At 43.7% G+C, this 24,780-nt stretch overlaps 2 protein-coding genes across 2 annotated transcripts in view; both read left to right on the plus strand.

Moving 5' to 3' along the window:
* KAT2A (lysine acetyltransferase 2A) overlaps positions 1–8,439 on the plus strand; it is a 31,949-nt gene extending 23,510 nt beyond the window's left edge. The window contains exons 12-18 of the mRNA XM_073004290.2: positions 203–313; positions 1,692–1,835; positions 1,979–2,093; positions 2,730–2,766; positions 3,287–3,350; positions 4,019–4,103; positions 5,267–8,439. Of these exons, the coding sequence (XP_072860391.2) occupies positions 203–313; positions 1,692–1,835; positions 1,979–2,093; positions 2,730–2,766; positions 3,287–3,350; positions 4,019–4,103; positions 5,267–5,460 (750 nt within the window). The 3' untranslated portion in view covers positions 5,461–8,439. The remainder of the gene's footprint in view (positions 1–202; positions 314–1,691; positions 1,836–1,978; positions 2,094–2,729; positions 2,767–3,286; positions 3,351–4,018; positions 4,104–5,266) is intronic.
* Positions 8,440–12,486: 4,047 nt separating this feature from the next.
* On the plus strand, positions 12,487–23,007 carry NAGLU (N-acetyl-alpha-glucosaminidase). Its single transcript, XM_020785637.3, has 6 exons — positions 12,487–12,958; positions 16,228–16,375; positions 16,505–16,651; positions 17,577–17,662; positions 19,037–19,293; positions 21,029–23,007. The coding sequence occupies exons 1-6, from the start codon at positions 12,543–12,545 to the stop codon at positions 22,231–22,233; spliced, it is 2,259 nt and encodes a 752-aa protein (XP_020641296.3). The 5' UTR covers positions 12,487–12,542; the 3' UTR covers positions 22,234–23,007.
* The last annotated feature ends 1,773 nt before the right edge of the window (positions 23,008–24,780 follow it).

Raw genomic sequence — 24,780 nt, forward strand, 5'->3', positions numbered from 1 at the left:
CAACATAATAACTGTTTAGTTGATGTATTCATTACCTTGGGTTGTCTTTATTGATTATAATTTGCTACAAATCAATCTTGAATTAATGCAAAATAATTTACACATGATATATGCATTTTGTTGCATGAGTACCCAGTCTGTGGACTTCTTCCTGATTTTCCTGCAATAATTTTCTTTTCCTCCTCTCCTTGCCTCATTGAAGGGCTATGGGACTCACCTAATGAATCATCTGAAAGAGTACCACATCAAACACGGCATTCTCTACTTCCTCACCTATGCTGATGAATATGCCATTGGCTACTTCAAGAAGCAGGTACTACAGCATCACTGACAACATTTGTTTACAACTTACTTTGTATTTAGGTAAACCGTTCAGGAAACCATGAGAGGCAGTGTGTAGTAGTAGTTAAGTGTATTGAGATGAGACTTATAGGATCCCGATTCATGTCCTCTTTATTCATGAAACTATGGTAATCTTGGGCCAGTCCGTTCCTCAGCTGTGCTCCCAGACCTGACTGATCTGCCTGAGAGAGCATAAAAATGGTGTGCACAAGAACCTTGTATACTGTTTTGAGGTCATTGGAGGAACAATAGGATGTACATTTCTAGAGGCTGGCTAAGGTACTTTGTTGCACCAGAAACACAGAGCATTGTGGCTCCTTAAAGAATAACCAGTTTTATTTGAAAAGAAACAAAACAAAAGCAAAAATAAAAACAAACAAAAGAAGACAATAACATTGTAACACCTTGAAGATTATCTGCTATATTTTCACATAAGCTTTTATGGATATAAGCTTTTGTGGATATTTATGCATGGTCCCCAAATAACAAGTGGTTGGTTAATAGACACAAGTCCCAAATTGTGTGAGTCAGTGTGGTATTTGACCAGTTTTGTTTGGCATTAGATTTTGTAGACTGGAGACCACTTGCATCTGTTGCATCTAATGTGGACTGTGGTCCTTGCGAGCTTATGCCTGATAAAATTGATTGGAGTTTTGAGTGCCACAAGACTGAGAGTTTTTTTTTTTATGAGACAGAAATTTGGGAGTACAGGAGAATGTCCTTGGAGGGACTTTTATGGTCTGCAGTTTGCCTGCTATGTAAATTAAACCATAACTGAGGTAAAATACAGTTCTGGGACTGAATGACACAGCAAGTGGTGATTTTTTTAAACAAAGGAAAAGCAAGTATTTCTGAGTTATTCTTTCTTGCTCTGCATGGGTGGAGGAGAGAGCATCCCTGAGCCTTCCGGCAAGTTCCTCCACATGCTTGTTAGAGCAGACCGGGGGGTGGGCAACTGTGGCCCTCCAGATTCTTCTGGACTGCTGTTTTCCAGATCCCCTCCAATCTTGGAGGCCTTCTTTGGGTTGGTGTCCTTCTTCCTTTCCTCAAAAGAATTGATTACTTAACTGTAGCAAATTAATAGTGCGAAGCAGTTGCAAGCTGGAAGGGGGGGGATGACAATCTTTCAGTTCTTACTACTACTAATAATGGCAAGCTTTCCAGGGTTGGGGGGGGGGCACCCTGGGACTGTGCAGTTTGCCAAAGGCCACATGGGCTGGCTGCTCTTACCGTCTCTGGCTCTGCAGCCAGGTATCCGACTCACTGAGCTATTAAGCCAACTTATTGTTGTTCACATGTGGTTTATCTGTGCTAAAGAATTAACAGGGACTTTCCTCTCTGGCTGCCAGGGTTTCTCCAAAGACATCAAGGTCCCCAAGAGCCGATATCTTGGTTACATCAAAGACTACGAGGGAGCTACTTTGATGGAGTGTGAACTGAACCCCCGGATTCCCTACACAGAGCTTTCCCACATCATCAAGAAGCAGAAGGAGGTAAAACAAGAAGAGAGGGAAGGAAGGAAAATTGGGTTGTTTCATGTCCATCTCTGCTTCTGTGATCACACCGGTTTTAGCCTTCATATAAATAAATTAAGTAATTGTTAATGAACTAAAATTTCCTCCCTCCCTCTCTCCAGATCATCAAGAAGCTGATAGAGAGGAAGCAGGCACAGATCCGCAAAGTCTACCCTGGCCTCACTTGCTTCAAGGAGGGTGTGCGGCATATCCCAATTGAAAGCATTCCAGGCATCCGTGAGTCTGGGGGAGGGGCAATCTCGGGGGGGGGAGTGTTTGGCATCCCCAAAGCCTTGGGGATTCGTGTGAGTAGTGCTTTCCAGCCACAGGCTGGAAAAATACTCTGTTCAGAGCTTTGTTTGCTTTGTTTGTCAAACTATTATGGGCCACTCTTGCTCAATTATGGCATCTCAGCAGCTCTAGTTCCATCTTTAATTTCTGGCAACAGGCCAGAATATTCTTCACCCTCATCTAGAATGTGTGTGTGTGTCCCCATCTGTCCCCATGTCATTTTGGGCATCAAGAATTTTCACCACTAAAAGGTAGTTTAGCTGTGGTTACCTGAGTTTCATTTTGTGAATTTCGTTGTATGTGTATATGCTTACAATGACAATAAATTATTATTATTTTAGGTTGAGTCAGTGGTTAAAAAGGGTATGAAAGGTCTTAGGCCTAGAGATGGGTTTGTTCTTTGGAAACTGTGAAGGCTATGTTAACCAGGAGGCTGCGTCACTGCAACTAGCTGCCCTCATTTGGAATTAGGAAGGGACAAATGCCTAATACAAACGTTGTGGGATCCTCCTTTTTCACATGAATAGACCACATGGATCGCTGGTTTCTTTTGAAATGGAATGTAACTCTTCTCTCTTCTAGGGGAAACAGGATGGAAGCCCTTGGGAAAGGAGAAAGGGTAAGCAACATGGAAGTCCATTCTCCCCTATCCTACAACCCTTCCCCATCAACTTGAAAGGATCAGCAGTTCACTGAAATACTGTAAGCCTGATCCCCTCCAGACAGACCATCTCCTCTTACGTTTCCCCAAAACATCAACCAACTTGCAGCCTAGGAGATATTTTTTGGATCATCTGCATCTTTCTGACTCAGCCATAACAGGATAGGAAATGGAAATATGCATCCCTCCCTCCACATATTCTTGAACAGCAGCTTCCATCAATCCTAACCAGGATAGCCAATGGTGAAGGATTTTGAGACCTAGAGTTGACAACATCTGGAAGGGCACACATATTTCAGATTTTTAAAAGCCAATTGATAATATTCCATCTTTCGACCCTTAAAAAAAACTTAATTGTGTTTAATAGGACATATATATGTAGAACTGCAGACAGTGATCATTTATCTTAGTGGGAAGAAATAGGATCCCTAATTTCTCTTAGGCTATTGATGGTGTTGGCTTTGATTTTCTCTTCCAGGAAGGAGCTTAAGGATCCAGACCAGTTGTATACCACCTTGAAAAATCTCCTTGCACAAATCAAGGTGACTTAATATAGTGATACTTTGTCTGGAGCCAGAGGGGAAAGGTGTAAGCATGGCGGAGTGAGCATCACTGTCGTTTCTCCTGTTTATACACTCTAGACTTGGTAGGACAAGGAAGTCCTGTTCAGTCCATTTGCAAAATATATCTGGAAAGCTTGCATTCTAGCTTGCAAATCATGTGAATGGAATATTATTTGGATTGATTGGTTGTTGATTTTTATTCTATGCAAGTCATCTAATGTACACTGAGTGATGAAATTCTGGATTATGTTATGCAAATGTTGTTTTTCTGCCAGTGAGTCATTTCGCACTTACAATGATAGTTTGGAGAAGTTTTGCAACATGGATAAAAAACAAACAGCCATTTGGATAAGTCCAAACAGAGAAGAACAGAGAAAAGCAATGAAGACTGCAACCACAAGGCAGTATGCAGGCTTTTGTGTTGTGTGGAACATTCTTTAAGCTGATTAAAAAAAAATGTAAGAATAAATTTTGTAGACAGTCTGCTCTCTGCCAGAAACCTCTTTTTCCTCTTAATTTTGTCTCTTCCACCCCCATATCCAGAGGAAGCTTTCTGCATGTTCTAGTAGAGCTGTTGTTTTACTAGCACTTTTAAGAAGCTGCTGTTACTCTACAAGCTAACATGCTCCTTTTCATTATTCCACTAGACCCACCCCAGTGCCTGGCCATTCATGGAACCAGTCAAGAAATCTGAGGCTCCAGACTATTATGAGATCATCCGTTTCCCCATTGGTAAGTAGCTAACCTTCAAATGAAAGAAGGCAAGTGGAAATCAGTGTGGCTGATGTAAAAATCAGAATCATACCACAAAGCTGAAGAATGTGAGTCCTACTGTGACAATCAGATTACTAGTCAGATTACTACAAACTGTTTTCAATGCACAGAAGGAGTTCCTAGCTTTCCTGAGAGCAGAGATGGTCTTAGAAAGGTGAAGACAATTGCTGAAATCCTGTTGCTTAGTGTAGCAAGTCAGAGATAGAGTAGGCCCATTGAATCAGTGCAGATTTGGTGAGTCACCTGCATATGTTCTATTGGTCCAGTAAGACAATTTTAGTTGCAACTTAACTATGCCAAAGCGTACGATTTCAGCCGTTGTCACTTTGAGCATTTTAGCTGAATACTTGTGAACTAAAGCAGACCACATGAAGCATTCCTAAAAGAGCCTCACTTTTTCTCCTTGCTCTCTCGATCGCTCTCCCTTTCTCTCCCCCTTTCCCTCCCTCCACATACTTTCCCCCCATGTAAGCTGTTGTCCATGTCTCTTAACATCTGCTGTCCAGGCTGGGGCCTTCTGCTTGCTTTTTACTATGTTGGATATATTAGCTGAGGATGATAGGGATCATAGTCCAACAGATCCAGAGGACACCAGGCAGACTTTGGAAAAGTTGTTTTTTGGAGTCTACAGCTCCCAGAATCCTCTATCCAGCACAGCTGGTGGCCACATTGGCAGGGATTCTGAAAAATTCAGAGGATCAGGAGATACCAGGGGTCTTTTAGTCCAGCCCCCTGCAGATGCAGGGAATCTATGCCTATAGCATTCGTGACACATAACCACCTAATGTGTTTCAAAACCTCCAATGTTGGCAAGGTTGTTCCATTGCTGGAACAACTCTTACCATCTGGAGGTTTTCCTAATGTAGTCCAACATAATAATAATAATAATAATAATAATAATAATAATAATAATAATAATAATAATAATAATAATAATAATAATAATAATAATAATAATAATAATAATAATAATAATAATAATAATATGTTTCTCAGTTCTGATGCTAGTTTGGAAGCATTGTGTGAAAGCCAGAAGTGTGTATGCTTCAGTTTTTACAACATGCCACAAAAGTGATCTTGCCTCTTCCCTTCTCACCCTCAAATATATCCTTCTCCTGCAGACCTCAAGACAATGACAGAACGTCTCAAGAACCGATATTATGTCACCAAGAAGCTGTTCATTGCTGACTTGCAGCGCATCATCACCAACTGCCGTGAATACAACCCACCCGAGAGTGATTACTGCAAGTGTGCCAACACCCTGGAGAAGTTCTTCTATTTCAAGCTGAAGGAGGGAGGGCTTATTGACAAGTAGGGTAGCAGCTGATGATCGCATAGGATTTTTCACCACCATTCCTTCCATCTTGTTGAAGCTTGGAAACAGCTGAACATTTGCCTCGCTGCCTTTCGCCGCGTGTCACGCACAAATCAGATGTGCAGAAGTTCTGCTTTATGTTCTTGGGACTATGGCTTGGTGGTGTGGGGAGAGATGACAACCAATGCAGATTTTTATTTCTGCTTCACACTTCCCTCCCTCTAATGAACTGGGAACTGCCATCAGCCCTGTTGGTTTCTGAGCCTTATCACTCCATCCATTGGGTCTTCCTTTCCAGAAGAGAGTAACTGGGAATCCTCTTGGAGATTATTCCTCACTCTCTTTTTTTTAGAATGATCACATAATCATCAGAGATCGAACAAGGGACCTTCTATAGCTTAAGAGACCTGCTGACAAGGGGCTTATGACAGCTCCTTTTCTACAGTCTACCCCATTCTCACTCGCCTTTCACAATTTTTCTATTTTTGATTGTGGGTCTTCTGTAGTTTCATGCTTTCCACCTTCTGGAGAGTTTCACTTGTTTGCACTCCATCCTTAGTTAAAGGTTCAGCCATTTCTTGTTGACGTGTGAATGTAGAAAAGAAGCAGAAGGGTGGGGACCTTTCAGCAATAGGGAGTTTCTTCCTTGCTCTCCCCCCCATACACACACACACACATACCTTGCCAAAAAGCCTTTGGTGGGACCATACTTGAAGAGTATCCTTTTAGGACTTTCCTTTTAAAACCGTCCCTTTCTTTTTTAACTGTTCACAAGCCCCACCACTCAAGTGTCATTTTCTTTCCTGCAAAGAATATTGAGGCCAAATCACCTCTGGCTACGAGACATGGGCAAAGTGTAATATGGGGAGGAAAGAAGAGACAACTCCCCTTTATTAATCCCCCCAATGCACTTTCAAGACTTACAAATCCCACCAAAAGCATTTTCAGATGGCATTTTATTCATACCTGGATCGGGACTGAAGAATCTTTGGCCCTCCAGATGGTTTGGTCTGCAGCTTTCATGTTGTCTTACTGTTGGCTATGTTGGTCAAGGTGGATGGTGCTTTAAACATAAGCATCTTGATGGTCAGCATTTCCACATCCTTGTCTTACAGCAGTGGCTCCCAGCCTTGGGTAACCCAGGTGCTCTTGGACTGTAGCTCTCAAAAACCCTGATCAGCCCAGCTAGTGGTCAAAGTTTCTGGGAGTTGCAGTCCAAGAACACCTGGGTTACCCAAAGTTGGAAATCGTTGTCTTGCAGAATGATAGTAATAAATCAAAAGCTTCTTACTTTTTCAGATCAGAACGAGCAAGCGTGTTTCCCTCTCCCCCAAACACTCTGGCTTCCCTGCCCCACTTCCTGATTGATGAACGATTCCTGATTGTTTTTCTCCTTGCACTTACTGGACCTCACATTTCTTTGGTAAATGGTAGCCAAAGTCTAATGGTAGTCACTGCACTTGGCCTCTAGCACATTTAAGTCTGATCAGGTCTCACTTTTCATCTGTCGTGCTGCTTCCGACTGTGGTACTTCTGGCATTAATTTATCTCTCTTTTGTTCTTCCTCCCCTCCCCCTGATCTTTAATGTGTTTTTTGTTGGTCATATACCAGTGAGTGTCTTCCAAATTGATTGTTCCATGTGTTTTGGATGGTGGCAGGAGCATTACAATTTTTTTAAAAAAAAATCCATATAGGCAAACAGTTTTATTGCTCACTAGATAATTTCAGGTTATCATATTATCTAATAAATACATTAAATACATTATCTAATAAATACATTAAAGCCGCCACATTGACCGACACATACACTCCAGTCAGTTTTCCCAAAATGTCTGTCAGGTGAGGAGGCGGCTAATACATGTGCCACCATGCAGTGAAATAAAAGTACAGCTACCAGCTTTTATGTTGGGAAGAGAACAGTTCCTTCATTTTTTGTCTCTAGTGGTTCCCCCCATCCTTCCATGAGGGGAAAGGTTTGAGAACATTAGCTCCATAAGAATGAACTTATCCTTGCGGGTAAGAATTCCTAGCATAATGAGGTGGAGAGAAGTTGACATGTAAACACCCCAAATCGAACGTGGGCAACCTGTAGTCTAACAGATGTTAAGCTACGCTACCCATCATCCCTCCTCAATGGCAGTGTTAGTTCATTAGCTGAGGTGGCCCAGGTCCATGGGAGTTGCAGTGCAGTTCTCTTACGTTGCTTGACAGTGCACTGGATCCTTGTGAAGAAAATTGGTAACCTGTATTAAATGAGGTTTCAGGACTATCTACCATTTCCTTTTCCTCTTCCATCCACAACAGCCTGAAGTAGAGCTTTTGACTCCTGTTTTTGTACTTTTAATTTGATTCAGTTAAGTGGAAATGAGAGTCTGAGGAAGAAGGTGGTTTGTAAGTTGGCAGGCCGTGCAACAGTCGTTCAGTTGCTAACTGATTTTCTTCCCTCCTTCTGGCTGACCCGTCCAGGTGGATGTTTTTGGAGTTCAATCACTTGTTCCAGAATTAATAATTTCTTCAGCACTACATGTTTCTCATTAACACCTTGCCAGTGATTCAGTGTAAAATTTAACCTTGTATTGCTTCCCAGCCATCTGTCAACAATCATCAGCACACAAAGTCTATAGAAGTTGCCATGGGAACCAAGTCAGACATTTTCCTCCATTGATTCCAGTGTCTTCTTCCAATCATGTGTGCGCTCATCCTTTCCTATCCCTTCCACTCATTACAGGAAAATTATTTCCAATCTGTGTAAGGAACCTCATAATAAAGGAGCGGAAAGAGGGAGGGAAACCTTTTGAGCGATGATCTTCCTGCCTTCTTTAAAATAACTGTTGCCTTATGCCCACCATGTTTGTGTATTTAATGTGTACATTTGCAGGGCCTGATTCTACTATTTTAGGCCTTTCAATAATGTTGCCATTCCATTTTTTAAATACATAAAGGAGTTAAAAATAAAAGAATATGTCCAAAACAGAAAAGATTTACTGCTTTATTTTAGATCTAGTATCACAGACATTGTAGAATGATTTATTTTGGTTTAGTAATGCTCTTGTGACTCTCAACCTTGCGCAGCAGGACTGGTTAATTATCCTGGTGACTTAGGAAACAATTTTTCTTTTTTATTTTATCATTTTTTATACATTGTAGAACTGAAGTACGTAACATAGTTATTAGAAGCATTTTTCTTTTTTCAAAGAAAAAACAATTTACCTATCCTGGATAGATCAGGTCAGGGCAACTGTGCTCCCTCTCTATTGTAGAAAATCTCATCATCCTTTACCACCATAGGCAGTGGTGAGAAATTATGAGCCTTGTAGCCCAATAACGTATGGAGGGCCACAGTTTATACAGACTGTATACATTGCTTATTTTGCATAATTTTATACTTCCACCTTCATGAAGAGGATTATGCTAGTCAATGAAAACAATAGAGAAATCTTGGTTGCTCTCTCTTGCCAATATGCAGCTTCTAACATTCTATTATCTGTTGCCTATCATCTTCTAAAATTTTATCTCTGCGATCATAAGGTCTAGCAGCTTGCTTCTGTCTTCATTTTTGTTTTAATAAAACATGGGATTCTTAGGAAGGTGCACTCAGTGTCCCATAGAATATTTTCCCCCAAATTTGGCAGCTGCAATAATACATAGCAGAACAGCTTATCCTTCATTAGTGGATTAGCACATGCCATGTGTACACAGCACCCTACATTCACTCTTTGGTGTACTCATCCGAAGGATCTCAGCAGAGCAGGGAGAGAAAACCTAGTGAGAAGCTGCAAGTTAAGGTTGGTTGTAGAGCCATGGTGAATCGGTGGCTTTGATGCATTGTGCAAGGCAGCTTCATAAAATGTTGACAGTAAAACAGTGTGCAGTGTCCTCACTTTGAAAGTTGCCAGTTAGAATTCAATGTTCTTTTTTCCTGTCCACCATGTGGACCTGGTCAAGGACTGCTGTTCTACTTCAATCTTTTTCCAGTTACATTTGGAGCTGTGATGTGCAGGATTTGTACTACCAGAGGGACACAGACATAACCTAGGAGACATGCAGGATTTTCTTAACAATTATCAGTAACTTGTTCTCTCTCTCAATTTCTTGGTGAGCTGAAAGTGTGATGTACCATTATCTCTGGGGTTTTTTAAAGGTCCCACAACATTTATGTGCAACAACACAACTTTCAGTGTAATAGAATTAGTATCATTGTGTCTTTGTTTATTCTCAACAATTCTATTCTAATTTTTAATATAATTTTAAATATACTGCAAATAATAAAATATGTCAGATATGTGTACACATGTAAATATTCTGTGGAAAAGGAGGCTTTTTATTTGTACTGTATAATGAAGGAACCCAGGCTCTATAATACAGTCTTGCATAGGATATAAACATTTGTGAATCACTTTACAGCAGGGATGGGTGATACCAGGTTTTCCAGATTTTGGACTACAGTTTCCATTATTTCTCACCTCTAACTAGTCTCGCTAGGGCTATTGGCAATTCAGCATCTGGGAATCCACATATATTTCCCACACGTTTTAGATCAGAGATAGGAACTATTGGCCCTCTAGTTGTTTTGGACTTCAGCATCCCATAAACCCCAGACTGCACTGTGGATTATGGGAGCTGTAGTCCTAAGCATATGGCCAAAGGTTTAGAACCTCAAATATGAAACTATGCATCTTGAACTGAGCCAATAAACAAATTGGCAACCAATGCATGTTGAATCAGTAAAAATTTATCCTTTCAGACCTTTGTGAGAACCCTAGCAGAGTCCAGAATCAAACCAAGATTCATGGCTGTAGCTATTTTTAAAAAAAGAAAATATGCACTAAAGTTTACCCAGCAACAGCAGAGCAGAAATAACTTTCATGTAACTTAACTAGATTATAAACAAGGAGTTTGTGGCGCCTTAAAGACTAACAGGTTCTATTCAGTGTATGTTTTTGTTAATTTTAAACCAAATGGGTGACAGCTGGCTCAGCAGTAGTACAGTATGTTTGAAAAGGATCTAGGGCTCTTGCTAGGCCACAAGCCAACTATATGAAGTAGCAGCAAAAAGAGCAAATGCAATACTCTGTTGTTTCAGCAGGAGTATAGTGCCCAGCATGACTGGATTGCTTCTGCCACAAACAAAGAAGAAAGAAAGTAAGAGTGTTACTTCATCCTGCTTTGGTCAGACCTTATATGGAAAATTGTCAATTTCTTGGCACCACAGTTTAAGAATGATATTGACAGTCTGGAACAGAGGAGGAAAAACAGGATTAGAAGGCTTGGGAATGAAGCCCTGTGAGGAACAGCTGAAGAATTTAGGTATGTTTAGTCTAGAGAAGTCTGAGAGGTGATATGATATCCATTTTCAAATATCTGAAGGACTGTTTTCTGAAGCTCCAAACGGTACACTCAGAAGTAATAGACCCTAAGAGAAAAATCATTTTACCTACCTACTAGGAAGAACTTAACCACAAGAGCTGTTCAATAGTGAAATGGACTGCCCTAGAGGCTGGTGGACTCTCCTTCACTCGTAGTTTTTAAACAGGTTAGGTGGCCACTGTTAGGGAGGCTTTAGCTATGGATTTCCTGCTCTGGCAGGGGGCGGATTCAATAATCCTTGGTATCCCTTCCAGCTCTGCAGTTCTATGATTCTGCCACAGACTCCTGGTTGCTTCTGCTATAGACCATTTGTTGCCAACCTTGGGTAACCCAGGTGTTCCTGGACTGCAATTCCCAGAAACCTTAGCGAGCACAGCTGGCAGTGAAGGCTTCTGGGAATTGCAGTCCAAAAACACCTGAGCTACCTAAGGGTAGAAACCACTGCTGTAAACCAACATAGCTAACCTTCCTACAAATTATTGGATCATGACATTACCATTCAGTTCCATCTACTGCTGAAGTAGACTCATCTCAGACCTGCAGTCTTTCTTGTTTTTATTAGAAGTCGCAGATTCATTGGCTGGAGCCAGGTGCAAAATAAGCTTCTAGCACTTAGAAAATGAATTGCTTTCATTTGGCATTAATTTTTGTGGTCTACAGCCCACCTCTGCAGGTGCAGTCCACAACAGTTTATGCCAAATGAAGCATGTCTTTTTATGTGCAGCAAGATCTGGGTGGTTATTTATCCTGGCATAGACTAATTTGTCTTCAGCTGTTTCATTGTATTGTTTTTAATTGTATTTTAGCAAACAGTTGTGATATATTGTTTTAGATATTTGTTATCGGTATTAAGTATTTAACTGCCTTATGTAAATTGTTAGCCACATTGAGACCATCTGAGGAAAGGCTGCATATTAAATATAACAGATGCATGGCAAATATTTATTAGCAGCGACCCTGGGGCCTGTTTTGAGCAGGAAAAATGATTAAAATGTTAGGCCGAAGATTGGAATCTAAATTTTCTAAAACAGCACAGAAAAACAAAATGGAGGGCAAATCAAAGGCACAGCATAAATGGCTGGTGCAAATTCTGGTTTCATGCTCATGTTCCCTTTTGGCCATGTTCCCATATAACCAAATGAAAAAGAGGCAAAAGTGCAATGTGAATCTAATTGCTTCTTCCATGTTTTCCATAGGAACTTGGGACTTTTTCCTGTTTTGGTTCTTTCCAGCCTCCACAGTGATCAGCTGCCAGGGTATTATTTGCTCATAGATCTCATGATGGAAAACTGATGTGATTATATCAGGCTGACCAAACGAGGCCATCCATGCTTGTATAAAGTATTTTCCATCTAGACTAGAGCACTAATCAAAATATCGAGTATCACTAGTTAATCAGAGGTAAGAGAAAGGCACTTTCTTGTATCTGACATTCAAAAGAGGAAAATAAAAGCTCGAGAGCTCAGGCCCTCTGGCATCACCTAAAACGCGACTGAACTATCCCTTCCCCAGGGAACTGAAGAGCTCTGTATAGTTCGAATATCAGCACCTTTGAATCCGAGGGGCGGACTTTGGAGGCGTGGTTTGGGACCCGATTGGCTCAAAAGGGAGAAGCCCGCCCACTGTTCGGCCACCGATTGGCTAAAGCGCGGGGGGGAGAGGACGGCTCCTTGGCACCTTGACTTCCTTTTCGCTTCTCTGCGGGGCCCTCGTGATGTCGCTACTTCGGGTGTTGTTGGTTTTGGCGACGGTGGCTGCGTCTGATGCTGCGTCCCGTCCTTTGTGGGACTCGCTCGCCCGTTTGCAACCGGAGACGGAGGAATCACCGCAGGCAGCCGCCGTGCAGGAGCTGTTGGAGCGGCTGCTGGGCCCACGGGCTGCCTCTGCTTTCTCCGTGTCGGTCAACCGGTCTTTGGCTGGGCCCGGCGGGCTCGATACCTACCGCCTGCGATCTGGGGCTCTGGGGGTGATAGAGGTCGCTGGCTCGACTGGAGTGGCTGCCGCGTCGGGGGTCTATCGCTATCTGAAGGATTTCTGCGGATGCCACGTCTCCTGGTCCGGTTCGCAGGTCCGACTACCAGACCGTCTGCCTCCGGTACCCACCGAGATCATCGTCACCAGTCCCAACAGGTGATAACGAGGTCGGAGAAAGAAGAAAACAAAGGTTTTTGCCCTCTCTGTTGGGCACTAAGGAGGGGCATGTCCGGTTCTAAATTTGACACGTGGGAAGCTTTTTAAAGAAAGAAAGAAAATATCTCTGCGCTTGTCCAGAACGTTATTGGACACATCAAAATTTTCTCTCGGGGGTAAAGAAAGGGCGGTCCTCCAGATGTTGTTGACCTGCAGCTCCCACCTTCCTACCAACATCTGGAGTGCCACACATTCCACACTGCTTTAAGCAGCTCAGTGTTGAAATTAAATCCAGCAGGCGCAAGTTCTCTAGGCATGCAGCAGTGACTGGGAAAGCTGTAGTGTCAAAGAATTATTAAGACACAACGCTGCTACACTTAACTGATGTGTGAATCCATCCAGTCCTCAGATAGGCGTGGCTGACAGGTGGAGGAAGCAGGGCAGCGGTTCACCATAAAAATGTGGGGGATAGTGTCACCTCATCACAGGTCACCTTCAGTGGCATCGTTCAGTCTAGGGATAAGCTTATCATTATTTGTATTCGCAAAGGCTTTCACGCCCGGGATCTAATGGTTGCTGTGGGTTTTTTGGGCTGTTTGGCCGTGTTCTGAAGGTTGTTCTTCTTAACATTTCGCCTGGCGTCTTTAGAGGACAGAGACTGGCGAAATGTTAGGGAGAACAACCTTCAGAACATGGCCAAAGAGCCTGAAAAACCCACAACCACCATTATCATTACAGTATTTATTTCTTTATTTATTGAAATTTATTTAAAATATTTTTACCTTGGCTTTCTCCTTAAAGGAACCCGAGGCAGCTTTAAAAGAACCCAAGGCATTTTTTATGAGAGCAACAATATAGCACCAACTCTAATAGTGTAATAGAAGTAACTGAACATGTACAAAGTGATTTCCCCTCCCCTGTTCAGTCTAAGCAAGACTTTGACCAATCAAGGGCAGGGAGTTTAGTAGAAAACTTCCAGACAAGAACAGCTTTCCAAGTGGCCTCGAGTGCAGCACCATAGGAAGCTTGTGACCAGGCAGAGGGCACTTCTTCCCCTGAAAATTTGGCCTGAGGCACCCAGGCCCAGGGGCCTAGTTCACAATAAATTTCAAAGCTTCTATATGGATGCTAGTGTACTGAAGTTTTCCATTCTGATGTTGCTGTATGGAAGAGGCACATCTCCTTCTGTGTGTATGCATGTGTTTGTGCGCTTTAATTTAACTTTGTATAATTTGCCCAATGGCAAATAGTGGCCACCCTTCTTCATTGACTGTAATGCTTAATATTGCTGCAACTCTTTTCTCTTTCTCTCCTCCTAGCTAGGAAGCTTGGAGTTGTAAATCTCTTGTCTCTTCCTTGCATTGGTAGAGAAGGAACTACAGCAGTCTTCTTGCTGATGAGTCAATTCCTCGCGCTGCCAGTGGAGTTTGATTGCCATGAGCAATCTTTTGTGCAGAATTAGCCCACTTTTGTGCAAGCTTGCCTATTTGGGTGCAAAATGGTGCAATCAGCATAACTGCCAATTGTTTGAATGTTTAACAATTATTACATCCTTTGGTGCTTGCTCTGTGTCTTTGTTCTCAAAAGACAGAGGACACTAGAAATATTTTGTGCTAATTAAAGAGACGTTGGGAATGGAGAAGAGTCTTGGTCTAATTCTCAGCTGGAGACAAGAGATTTGGGATTTGATATTCCTACATCAGGTGTCTTGTTCTGCCAAGACAGGCTAAATGAGGGAGAATGAGTATGTTTAGTAAGTATTCTTTCCATCCCCAGCAAGGTCTTCCATGGGACAGCTGCAGTTGCACTCGGGCCGAGTGTCCTGCACTAATGCATTACATTGCAGCCACACAAGGAGTGTTGCAAATAAGCAACATTGTTTTAATTTTGTCCACCAGGTCACAGAAAGAAGTGCTAGAGGGACTATAAAATGTGAAGTACCGTGTTTCCCCGAAAATAAGACAGGGTCTTATATTAATGTTTACTCCAAAAAACGCATTAGGACTTATTTTCAGGGGATGTTTTTTTTTCATGTACTGTACAACAATCTAAATTTATTCAGATACAGTCATGCCATCATCTTCTGGTTGCTGCACAATCGTGGAGGGCGGGGTTTCACTTAAGTGGGGCTTATTTTGGGGGGTAGGGCTTATATTATGAGCATCCTGAAAAATCATACTAGGGCTTATTTTCAGCTTAGGTCTTATTTTCAGGGAAACAGGGTGGCAGCAGTAATAATAGTAATAACGGCATGTGTGTTACGTAGACAAAATCACAGTGATTATCACAAGTCATGAAGAGTAGCTGCTTTGAGTTGACAGGCCAAGCTCTTGGGGGGAAGCTATTCTAGAAATGCCCAGCCATTTGTGGCACAATTGCTTTCCCTCAGGCCAGGGCAAATGGTGACACACCACTGACCTTTCTCCTTTTCTTCTGTGGCACAAGCACTCGTGTCACGCAAGGCTTCCTTCATCCTGCCAACCTCCGTATTTGTGCCAGGACCTTTGTCCACTGGCAGTCCAAGGGACACCCTTTCTAATGAGGTCAGCTAATTGAGCTGATACTTGAAAGGGTGAGAGTGGCAAGACTGACGTGACATTGGACATGCAAGACGAAGCATGGTGCAAACAGAGTGGTCCCGATACCTACTGGGCTTGACCGAATGAGCAGAAAGGGAGGATGAGAACCAGTTCTCCCTCCCCCTCCCCTCGGAGAGTCTGTGTGGAATGTTTTATTTATTAGTTGCATTTATATACCCTATTTTCTCCATTGAGCTCATTGAAGCTTCTTGCTTCTAGCCACAACATTACAACATCACTCAAATTACTAAGACAAATTACTATTCATTACTAGAATACTGGACTGGAACTTGAAAATTTATTTATTTATTTATTAGATATATACCTCGCACCATCTGGCAACCAGGCCACTCTGGGTGGCTAACAACAATATAAAAAGCAATATTAAAACATGATAAAAAATAATAATAGAAAGGTGCTAGTCCCACTAGGTGGCAAAACATACTGCTAGCTATTTTCACAGGATGTTCTGAAGATAAAATATTGAAGACAAAAACTGTGTGTGTTGCCATGAGCTTATTTGAGTAAAGGTAGACTATTCAGTGACAACAATAGCTTCCATATATCTCAAGCAGCAATGGAACAGGTGTGTTACACAAACTTATGTTGACAGCAAACAACTCCAGATGTTTCAAGCAGACAAAAACAATCGGGATATATTTCACAGCTTTTATTAATCTTTCTGCCAAGGTTCCGCTTCTATCAGAATGTCTGCACCCAGAGTTACTCATACGTCTGGTGGAACTGGGACCGCTGGGAGCGGGAGATCGATTGGATGGCACTCCATGGCATCAACATGGCATTGGCGTTCACCGGGCAGGAAGCCATCTGGCAGCGGGTAGAGTATTGGATCTTTTTGATTTAATATTATTGCATTGAGTTTTTAGACCCTTGTTTTATGCAAAAATTATCTCCAAAAGCAGCTCATAGCAATGAATGATTAAAAACCTTCCTTCTCTGTTTCCAGGTGTATTTGTCCCTGGGTCTAAACCAGTCAGAAATTAATGAATATTTCACAGGGCCAGCTTTTCTGGCTTGGAACCGGATGGGGAACCTGCATACCTGGGCTGGGCCACTCCCGCTTTCATGGCACCTGAAGCAACTCTACCTGCAGGTACCTGGGTCTAAGCTTGGTGGTTAGCCTAAGCCTGTGGCTCCAGTCGCTGGGGGGGAGGCCTTTGCCTTCCTGCTGTGTATTAGTTCTTCTCACTTGAACTTTGTTTGAGCTGCACCTAACATATCTTCAGATTTGTCTTAAGATGCGTACCTGCCGGTATCGGGAAGGGCTTTTCTCTGAGGCAAAGGCCTAGTTGGTGCCTCTTCCATTCCTTGTACAGAAGCTAACCAGAACGACACCTTAGGGTGGCTGGCTAGTTCTGGGGGGTGGCAGGACAGTTTGTGTGGCATATATGTTTCAAGCAGACCTATATGCCACACAATCTTCATCTTTTCCTTCCAGGGAGGGAAAAGAGGAAGAGTTTTTGGGGGAATGCTACCCTCCAGATAACAGCCTGAGGGAGTTGTCCAACTTTCACTGCTTCACTGGCAAGTCAGGAGACTGTAGAGGGTGAAGGTTCAAAATCCCTTTCTCTAGTCCCCCGCCCTTGACCAAACAGTGTGCCCCTTTGAGCAGAAGAGTAAAAAATGTCTGGAGAATATATCCTAGATCTCTCTTATTTCTGGTATGTTTAGAATACATATTTGTAGAAGTTTGATTCCACTTTAACTGCCATCCATTTGAATCCTGGGTTTGCAGACTGGCGAGGTACTTAGAAAGGCTGTAGTGCCTTTCCTGAACAACTGCAGAGAAATCCAAATACTGCATCAGTCTGCAGGTTTTGGGGTTGCGCAGGATGCAGCATGGTACTGAAAGTGGTGTCAGACTTCTAGAGCTTGATAGCATAGAGATGTTGGGCATCCAACTTGGTCCACTCTCTTCTAAGAAGGGAACCTGGTTTTGGAAGTGATTGCTGAGGATGGTGGAGCAGAAAGTGGACCCTTCTGTAGCCCTCATAACGGTGCTGCTTTTCCCTTCCCAGTACAGGATCCTGGAAAGGATGCGGATCCTCGGAATGCTGACGGTGCTGCCTGCCTTCTCTGGACATGTCCCTCATGGGATTTTGAGGTGAAAAGTTTGGTTGTTGTGCACATGAGCAGAAAACAGGGTTGGGACAGAGCTTGGAAACATTGAGTTTTGGGATACAGCTCCCAGAATCCTTTCATGGTCATGCTGGCTTTGGGATTCTGGGAGTAGTAAACAACATTTGCTGGGGGAGTAGCATTTAATCTAGCTCAATATTGTCTAACCCAAGTCTGGGAAATGTGGGGTCTTCCCGATGCTGCAGCGTTCATAAGGTAAAAGTAAAGGTTCCCCTTAACATTTAGTCCAGTCATGTTCGACTCTAGGGCATGATGCTCATCCCCATCTCCAAGCCGTAGAGCCATCGTTTGTCCGTAGACAGTTTCTGTGGTCACGTGGCCAGCGCGACTAGACATGGAACACCGTTATGTTCCCACCGCGTTGGTACCTATTTATCTACTCACATTTGCATGCTTTCAAACTGCTAGGTTAGCAGGAGCTGGGACAAACGACAGGAGCTCACTCCATCGCGTGGATTTGATCTTACGACTGCTGGTCTTCTGACCTCGCAGCACAACAGCTTCTGCGATTTAACCCGCAGCACCACCACGTCCCTCTTAGCGTTCATAGTCCCTATTGGCTGTCTTGATAAGAGCTGATGGAAGTTGTAGCTCAACAGTATTTGGATAATCTTCCCATGATCTACTGTGACCAACGGGGACTTTGCAGAGTTTTGGGCAAAAGTCTTTCCAAGCTCTATTTGGAGATGCCAGCAATGGTGCCTGGGGCTTCTAGCCTCAGCACACACACTCCTGTGGGATAATTGGAGAGGCCATGACCCAGGTGCATGGAACTAGATCATGGCTACAACTTTGTGGATATTTTGGAGACAGAGAGGGAGAAGATGCTACCCACGACAATAAGCATGTGGAAACAAGTGTGGGAACTGGAGGTAACTTCTGGGGAAAAATTCAGGACCGAGTGAAAGAATAACACTGAAAATTGCCTTTGAGGCCTTGCAGAGGATTTTCCTCCTTTACTAATAAGTTGCTTCAGCTATACTACCTTGTCTGAGACAAGGAGGGTGTGACAGGCAGGCTGATATGTTCATGTATTGATCTATGTGTCCAAATTCTGTCCAGTGCAAATAAAGTGATCTAGAGGAGATACACTTGGAATGGGGTGTCGGAGGTGAAGGTGGATGACCCTAGGGACGAATTGGCACAGCTCTGAAGAGGATAGCATGGCCTCTCCCATTTGTTCCTATTCTCCACCCTTTGAAATGTTGGGGTTTCAACATTTATCTAATCTGAGTGGTGGAAAAAAATACTTTAAAAACACTTGGCAGACAATAATAAATTAGAAGGTGCCGCTAATGCAACAGTTCTTTCCTCTGTTTATTTTTCCATGCTACCCTAGGGTTTTCCCTCGGGTCAACGTCACACGGTTGGGGAGCTGGAGTCACTTTGATTGCACCTACTCCTGTGCCTACCTCTTATCACCTGAAGACCCCATGTTCCAGGTCATTGGGACCCTCTTTCTAAAGGAACTGATCAAGGAGTTTGGAACAGATCATGTGTATAGTGCCGACACCTTCAATGAGATGCGCCCGCTCTCATCCAATCCGGCCTACTTGTCCAAGGTCAGCGCAGCTGTCTTCCGCTCCATGACGGGAGGTACGGTACAACAGATTCTCTTATTCTACAAACCAATTTTTCTCTCTTAAGCTTCTCTAGGTTAGTGGTTCTGTAAGACTAGATTACAACTCCCAGAATCTTTTAGCATTAGTCATGCCGGCTGAGACTTCAGCAAACTAAAGTCCAAATGCCATGTCGATGTCATTTGGGGACCTAAGGCTGGGAATTACTGCAATTGCTTACATCCTTTTCTGAGTTGGACAAGCGCTGGTAGACTGAAGAGGTCTTTCCCAGAAAGGATTTGAAATTGTACATCAGTGCATAGAAAGAGCTTTGAAATTTTTGGCACCCCCTAGGACTCGTGGGGGGGCAGGACACGCTCACAGGAGGTGGAGTGTGCGTGCGCGAAAGGGTGGGGGCACGCTCATGGGCGGGTGGGGCACTCACGTGTGCGGGTGGTGGGCTGTGCGTGCAAGTCAGGTGGGTGGGGGGAGTGCGTGCAGGGGTAGCAGGAGATCTGTGTCTGTGGCCTGGACCAGGGCCTCACCCAATGGGGGCCTATTACTACCCACAAATTGGGGGCCTATTACTACCCACACAGTTCAGATTTTTCATGTGGCCCCCTATAGAAATTAATTGCCCACCCCTGCTGTAGTATAAGCTTCTTAATTGCTGGTCTAACAACTATCAAAAAAGGAGCCAGTCGAATCTGTCTTGGGAAAGAGTTGCACAGCAGGTGTGGTGCTCCTGTAAGATTCTGTCTTCCATGGGAGACAGTGTGATATAGTGGTTAGAGTGCTGGACTGGGACTTGGGAAGTCTAGATCCTAATCCTCACTTAGCCATGCAACTCACTGGGTGAGCTTGGGCCAGATGTTCTCTGACCGCCTGCCCTACCTCACAGGGCAATTGTGAGGGCAAAGTTGGGAGCAAGAGAACCACTGAGCTAGCTCACTGAAGAACAGGCAGTGATATAAGTGTAACTAATACATCACTTACTGCCACCTGCCTCTCCCTTGACATAAGAACAAAACATATTACAAGACTTGCTAAAGATCACCATGTTTTTGGATTGGCTGTAAATCTGAATTGAGATTTCCTCAGCTGAAGTCCTCTCCCTGTACCACATTAGTATCCTAGGTTATCATTATGTGATGGACAGACTGTTCATAGGTTTTCATTGTAGAAGTATAAACATTGACAGTATCTTCAGTGAATTTAAAGTACAGTGGTGCCTCGCATAGCGAGGCTAATCCGTTCCGGATTAACTTTCGCTATGTGAAAACTTCGCTAAACGGAACGGGGAAGCCCACTGGAACGCATTAAACATCGTTTAATATGTTCCAAATGGGCACAAAACTCACCATTTAGCAAAGTTTCCAGGGTCCGGCAGCCATTTTCGCGCCCTGGGTAAGCGAGGGGAGGGCGTGAAAATGCTGCGCGCGGCCATTTCGGGGCTTCCAGTGGCCATTTTGGAACCGCCAAACAGCTGATCCGCGGCGTCGCAAAGCGAAGATCAGTAAGCGAAACGCTTACCAATCTTCGCTATGCGAGTTTTGCCCATTGGGGCCAACGCTATGCCTCCGCATTAGCGATCCCGAAAACAGGATCGCTATGCGGATTCGTCGTTATACGGTGCGCTCGTTAAGCGAGGCACCACTGTATATGAGATTGGAAATGTGCTACAGCTTTGTAAATACAACTAGTGGTTTGCATCTGTGTCTTTCTAGTCCTTTTATTGCTTCTTTTAGTAATCAATTACGTTTCTCCCCCAGCTGACCCCAGTGCCCTGTGGCTGATGCAGGGTTGGCTTTTTCAACACCAGCCTGACTTCTGGCGGCCTCCACAAGTCCAAGCCCTCTTGCATGGTGTGCCTCTTGGCAGGATGATAGTGCTGGATCTTTTTGCAGAATCCAAGCCTGTCTTTTCATGGACAGAGTCCTTCTATGGGCAGCCTTTCATCTGGTGTATGCTTCACAACTTTGGGGGGAATCATGGCCTTTTTGGCACAGTGGAAAGCATAAACCAGGGTCCTTTCAAGGCTAGATCCTTCCTCAACTCTACCATGGTGGGTGTTGGCCTGACCCCTGAAGGGATTGAGCAGAACGACATAATGTATGAGCTGATGACAGACCTGGGCTGGCAGAGGGAGCCGTTGGATCTTCAGCAGTGGACAGCCAAGTATGCTACTCAGCGCTATGGCACTACAAACACACAGGCCACGGAGGCATGGCAACTGCTGCTCCGAAGTGTTTACAATTGCTCAGGAGTGTGTGTAAACCATAACCATAGCCCGCTTGTGCACCGTCCTTCTTTGCGCATGGTCACAGACCTGTGGTACAACAAGAGTGATGTCTATGAAGCCTGGCGGCTCTTGCTTAGCTCAGCCAGTGAGCTTGGTGCCAGCAACACTTTCTGCTATGACCTGGTGGATGTGACACGGCAAGCTATGCAGCAGCTGGTGAGTGATTATTATTTGGAGATCAAGCAGGCTTTCCAAAACCACACGCTCTCCCGCCTCCTAATGACAGGTGGTGTCTTGGTCTATGACCTCCTCCCAGAATTGGACAATCTCCTATCCAGTGATGGGCGTTTTTTGTTGGGCTTTTGGCTGGAAGCTGCTCGCAATGTAGCCACCAGTGACAGAGAGGCAGAATTGTATGACCTCAATGCACGCAACCAGCTGACTCTCTGGGGGCCCAGTGGCAACATCTTGGACTATGCCAATAAGCAGTTTGGAGGGTTGGTGCTTGACTATTATGGTGTGCGCTGGAGTCTCTTTGTATCCACTTTGGTGGAATGTCTCAACACTGGAACACCTTTCCACCAGAACCAGTTCAACCAAGCAGTCTTTCAGGTGGAAAGGGGATTTATTTACAATGGGAAACGATACCCAGCCAAGGCAACTGGCAGTACACTGGAGATAGCCACAAAGATATTTCTGAAGTATTACCCTTCTGCCATGAAGCATGTATATTGAAGAGCTGTGTGATCCAGTGGGAGGGGACCTGTTCTTAGCCCTTTGGACCATCAGTGCCACCACTGGGCTGGTCTTGTGTGGTGCTCTAAGTGAGCCAGACTTGACTGTGACCAGTTAACCAAAGGACTCTCTTGAATGGCTGTTTTAGTGTCCAGGTTGAACTGAAGCTAGCAGTGGGACAAAGATACTACTCTAAAAGGATGCCGGGATGAAGGTCTACCTGGAAACGTTGCTATTTGACTTGGAAATCTTGCGACTGCTCCCAGTGGGTGGAATCAGGTTGGGGTTGATGTTTACTGTTAAGACTGCAGCATAAGACTCTGGAGTCACTGATCTCCATAAGTGACTTGTTTCACAGCTGGCTCAAATTGAGCCCAGAGACATGTAGGGTGTAAATGGCTCTATTGCTTTAGAATCGGGAAGCTATGGGTCATCACAAAGCATTCCCATCAGCTCCTTGCCCGAGAACATCTTAGCCTCGTCCTCTTCCACCACCGCAGATCAACCAATGTACTGTAATCAAAACCTATTATTTCCAATATTTTCTTCAAAATATGCTTGTAGAGAAGATAACTTCTGCAGACAAGCCTAACTGCATGCTTGCAGTTGGGAGGATAGCGCAGCAGTCAACATGTGGCTCCCCAGATGTTGTTGGACTGTCACAACATCAACCTCCTCTCTCCGCTGCCTACACTGACTAGAGCTGGTGAAAGCTACAGTCCAACAGCATGTGATGTGTTACAAGTTGCTCATGTCATTGCTGGAGACCAAAAAGACTACGTACAATATTTCTCTCCCAGCAGAGAAAAATGTTTAAGAGGTACCAAACTTAATTGCAGAAAGCTTCTTAAGATTCATTTGTTGCTCTGAGAGATAGTCTTGAACAGAGCTTGGACAAGTTGCTTTGTTTTGGACTGCAATGTTCCTAATTCAGCATGACTGGTGACTTCTGGGAGTTATCCCACCCCCCAAAAAGGGGAGGTAACTTTTCAAGGCTCTGATGTTGAGAGGGTTAGACATGGGATTGTTGTATGGGCCTCTGCTTTCTCTGCAAGGACAGCCTTCCTTCCTGCTGAGCAAGAATGGATTTGGAAGCACCTATGTAATGACTTTCTGGAAGTGCAGCAATAGGGCTGGCCTGAAGTAGCATCCTGGGCCTTCTGTAGAGTGTTGTGGTGTTTGTTTTTCAGAAACTTTGGGGTCAGGATGGAGAAAAGATGGAGTAGGGAGGAACTGATAGCAGTAAAGGATTAAAAACTAGACTCCTTCCAGCAGGCCTTGTAGGAGGGAGGCAAAAGCCATCATACCCAACAGAAGCCAACTCCCAAAAACATGCACACATGTGTTCTGAATTCTAAATATAAAAGGCGAATGCAGAGAAAATAAACTTGTAGCAACCTTTTTTATTTTTGCCATAGGGAGGGTTTCTGTACTGTTCCTGTCTTAACTTTTCTCAGTGCCTTACTGTCCTTGAAATACAAGGGGATGTTTACATATGCATATGTATATTTTGTGCTCAAAGATTGGTATCTTTGTAATTCTTTTTGGCTTAATATCTATATAAATGTGATCTCTTACAGTAAGAGAAAGCCATTATGAATGTGGTGTGTACTTTATTTTGAAAAGACAGTCTAAACTCCCTAACCTGTTAAAAAGTGAGCAGGTCTGTATATTTGTGTAAAAGAAGATCTGTGCCCAACACTGAATTCCCAGATTCTGGGGGAGTTGACTTGGCACCCCATCCTTGTTGTCTCCAACTATTCAGATATACCATTTACAGGTTTAATGTCTAAAAACTGGCCTTTTCTCTCTCCCCACCTTTTTTTTTTTTTAGGGAGCGGGTAGATGGTCTTAAGATCTGAGACTCTCAAAGCAATAGATCCTTTGCTAGTCTGCTTAACATCAGATGCTCAAATTCTCCATTGTAAATGCTGAACGTTCAGCTCTGAGTGAAAATATTACTTATGGCCTATGATTATGCTGGCTGGAGGACTCATTTTTTAAAACACACACATACACACACACACACACAAAACAGTTCTCTAAGTCATATCCTCAAGTGCAATCACAGATTTCCTCTGTAGATTCGCCAGGGTGCATGTTTCAGAGCCCTCAAATCCTGTACAAATCAAAAGAGAGGCTTTCCAGCCAGACCAGGTCTGGGTTTCTGGACTGGCAATAGAGGGGTATTATAAGGAGACTGGCAGTGGACCAATGGGCCCTTCTGTAAGTATGAATCAATTAAAGCTTTTAGCTCTTCTCTAGCCTCATGTCTGAGGGGATATTGTGGAATATGTGGTGAGGAGAGATGAGGTTTTGTTGGTATTTCAACAGCTTCTTCATACTTCAGTAAACCGATATCAGTTGGGGCTTCAGGATCTAGTCCCCCATATTTCCAGAAATCACCGCTGAGGTGTTCATCCTTCTGTTGTCTGGTTGCTGTGACATGATCAATGTTAATGGGATGTTTGACTGCTTTCTCCATACCAGCTCGTATGGACTCTCGCCTACATTGTCTCAGTCAGAATTTAGGGGAAAAAGAAGCTT

Source organism: Pogona vitticeps, chromosome 6 (genome assembly GCF_051106095.1).
Source record: "Pogona vitticeps strain Pit_001003342236 chromosome 6, PviZW2.1, whole genome shotgun sequence".
Lineage (NCBI taxonomy): Eukaryota > Metazoa > Chordata > Lepidosauria > Squamata > Agamidae > Pogona > Pogona vitticeps.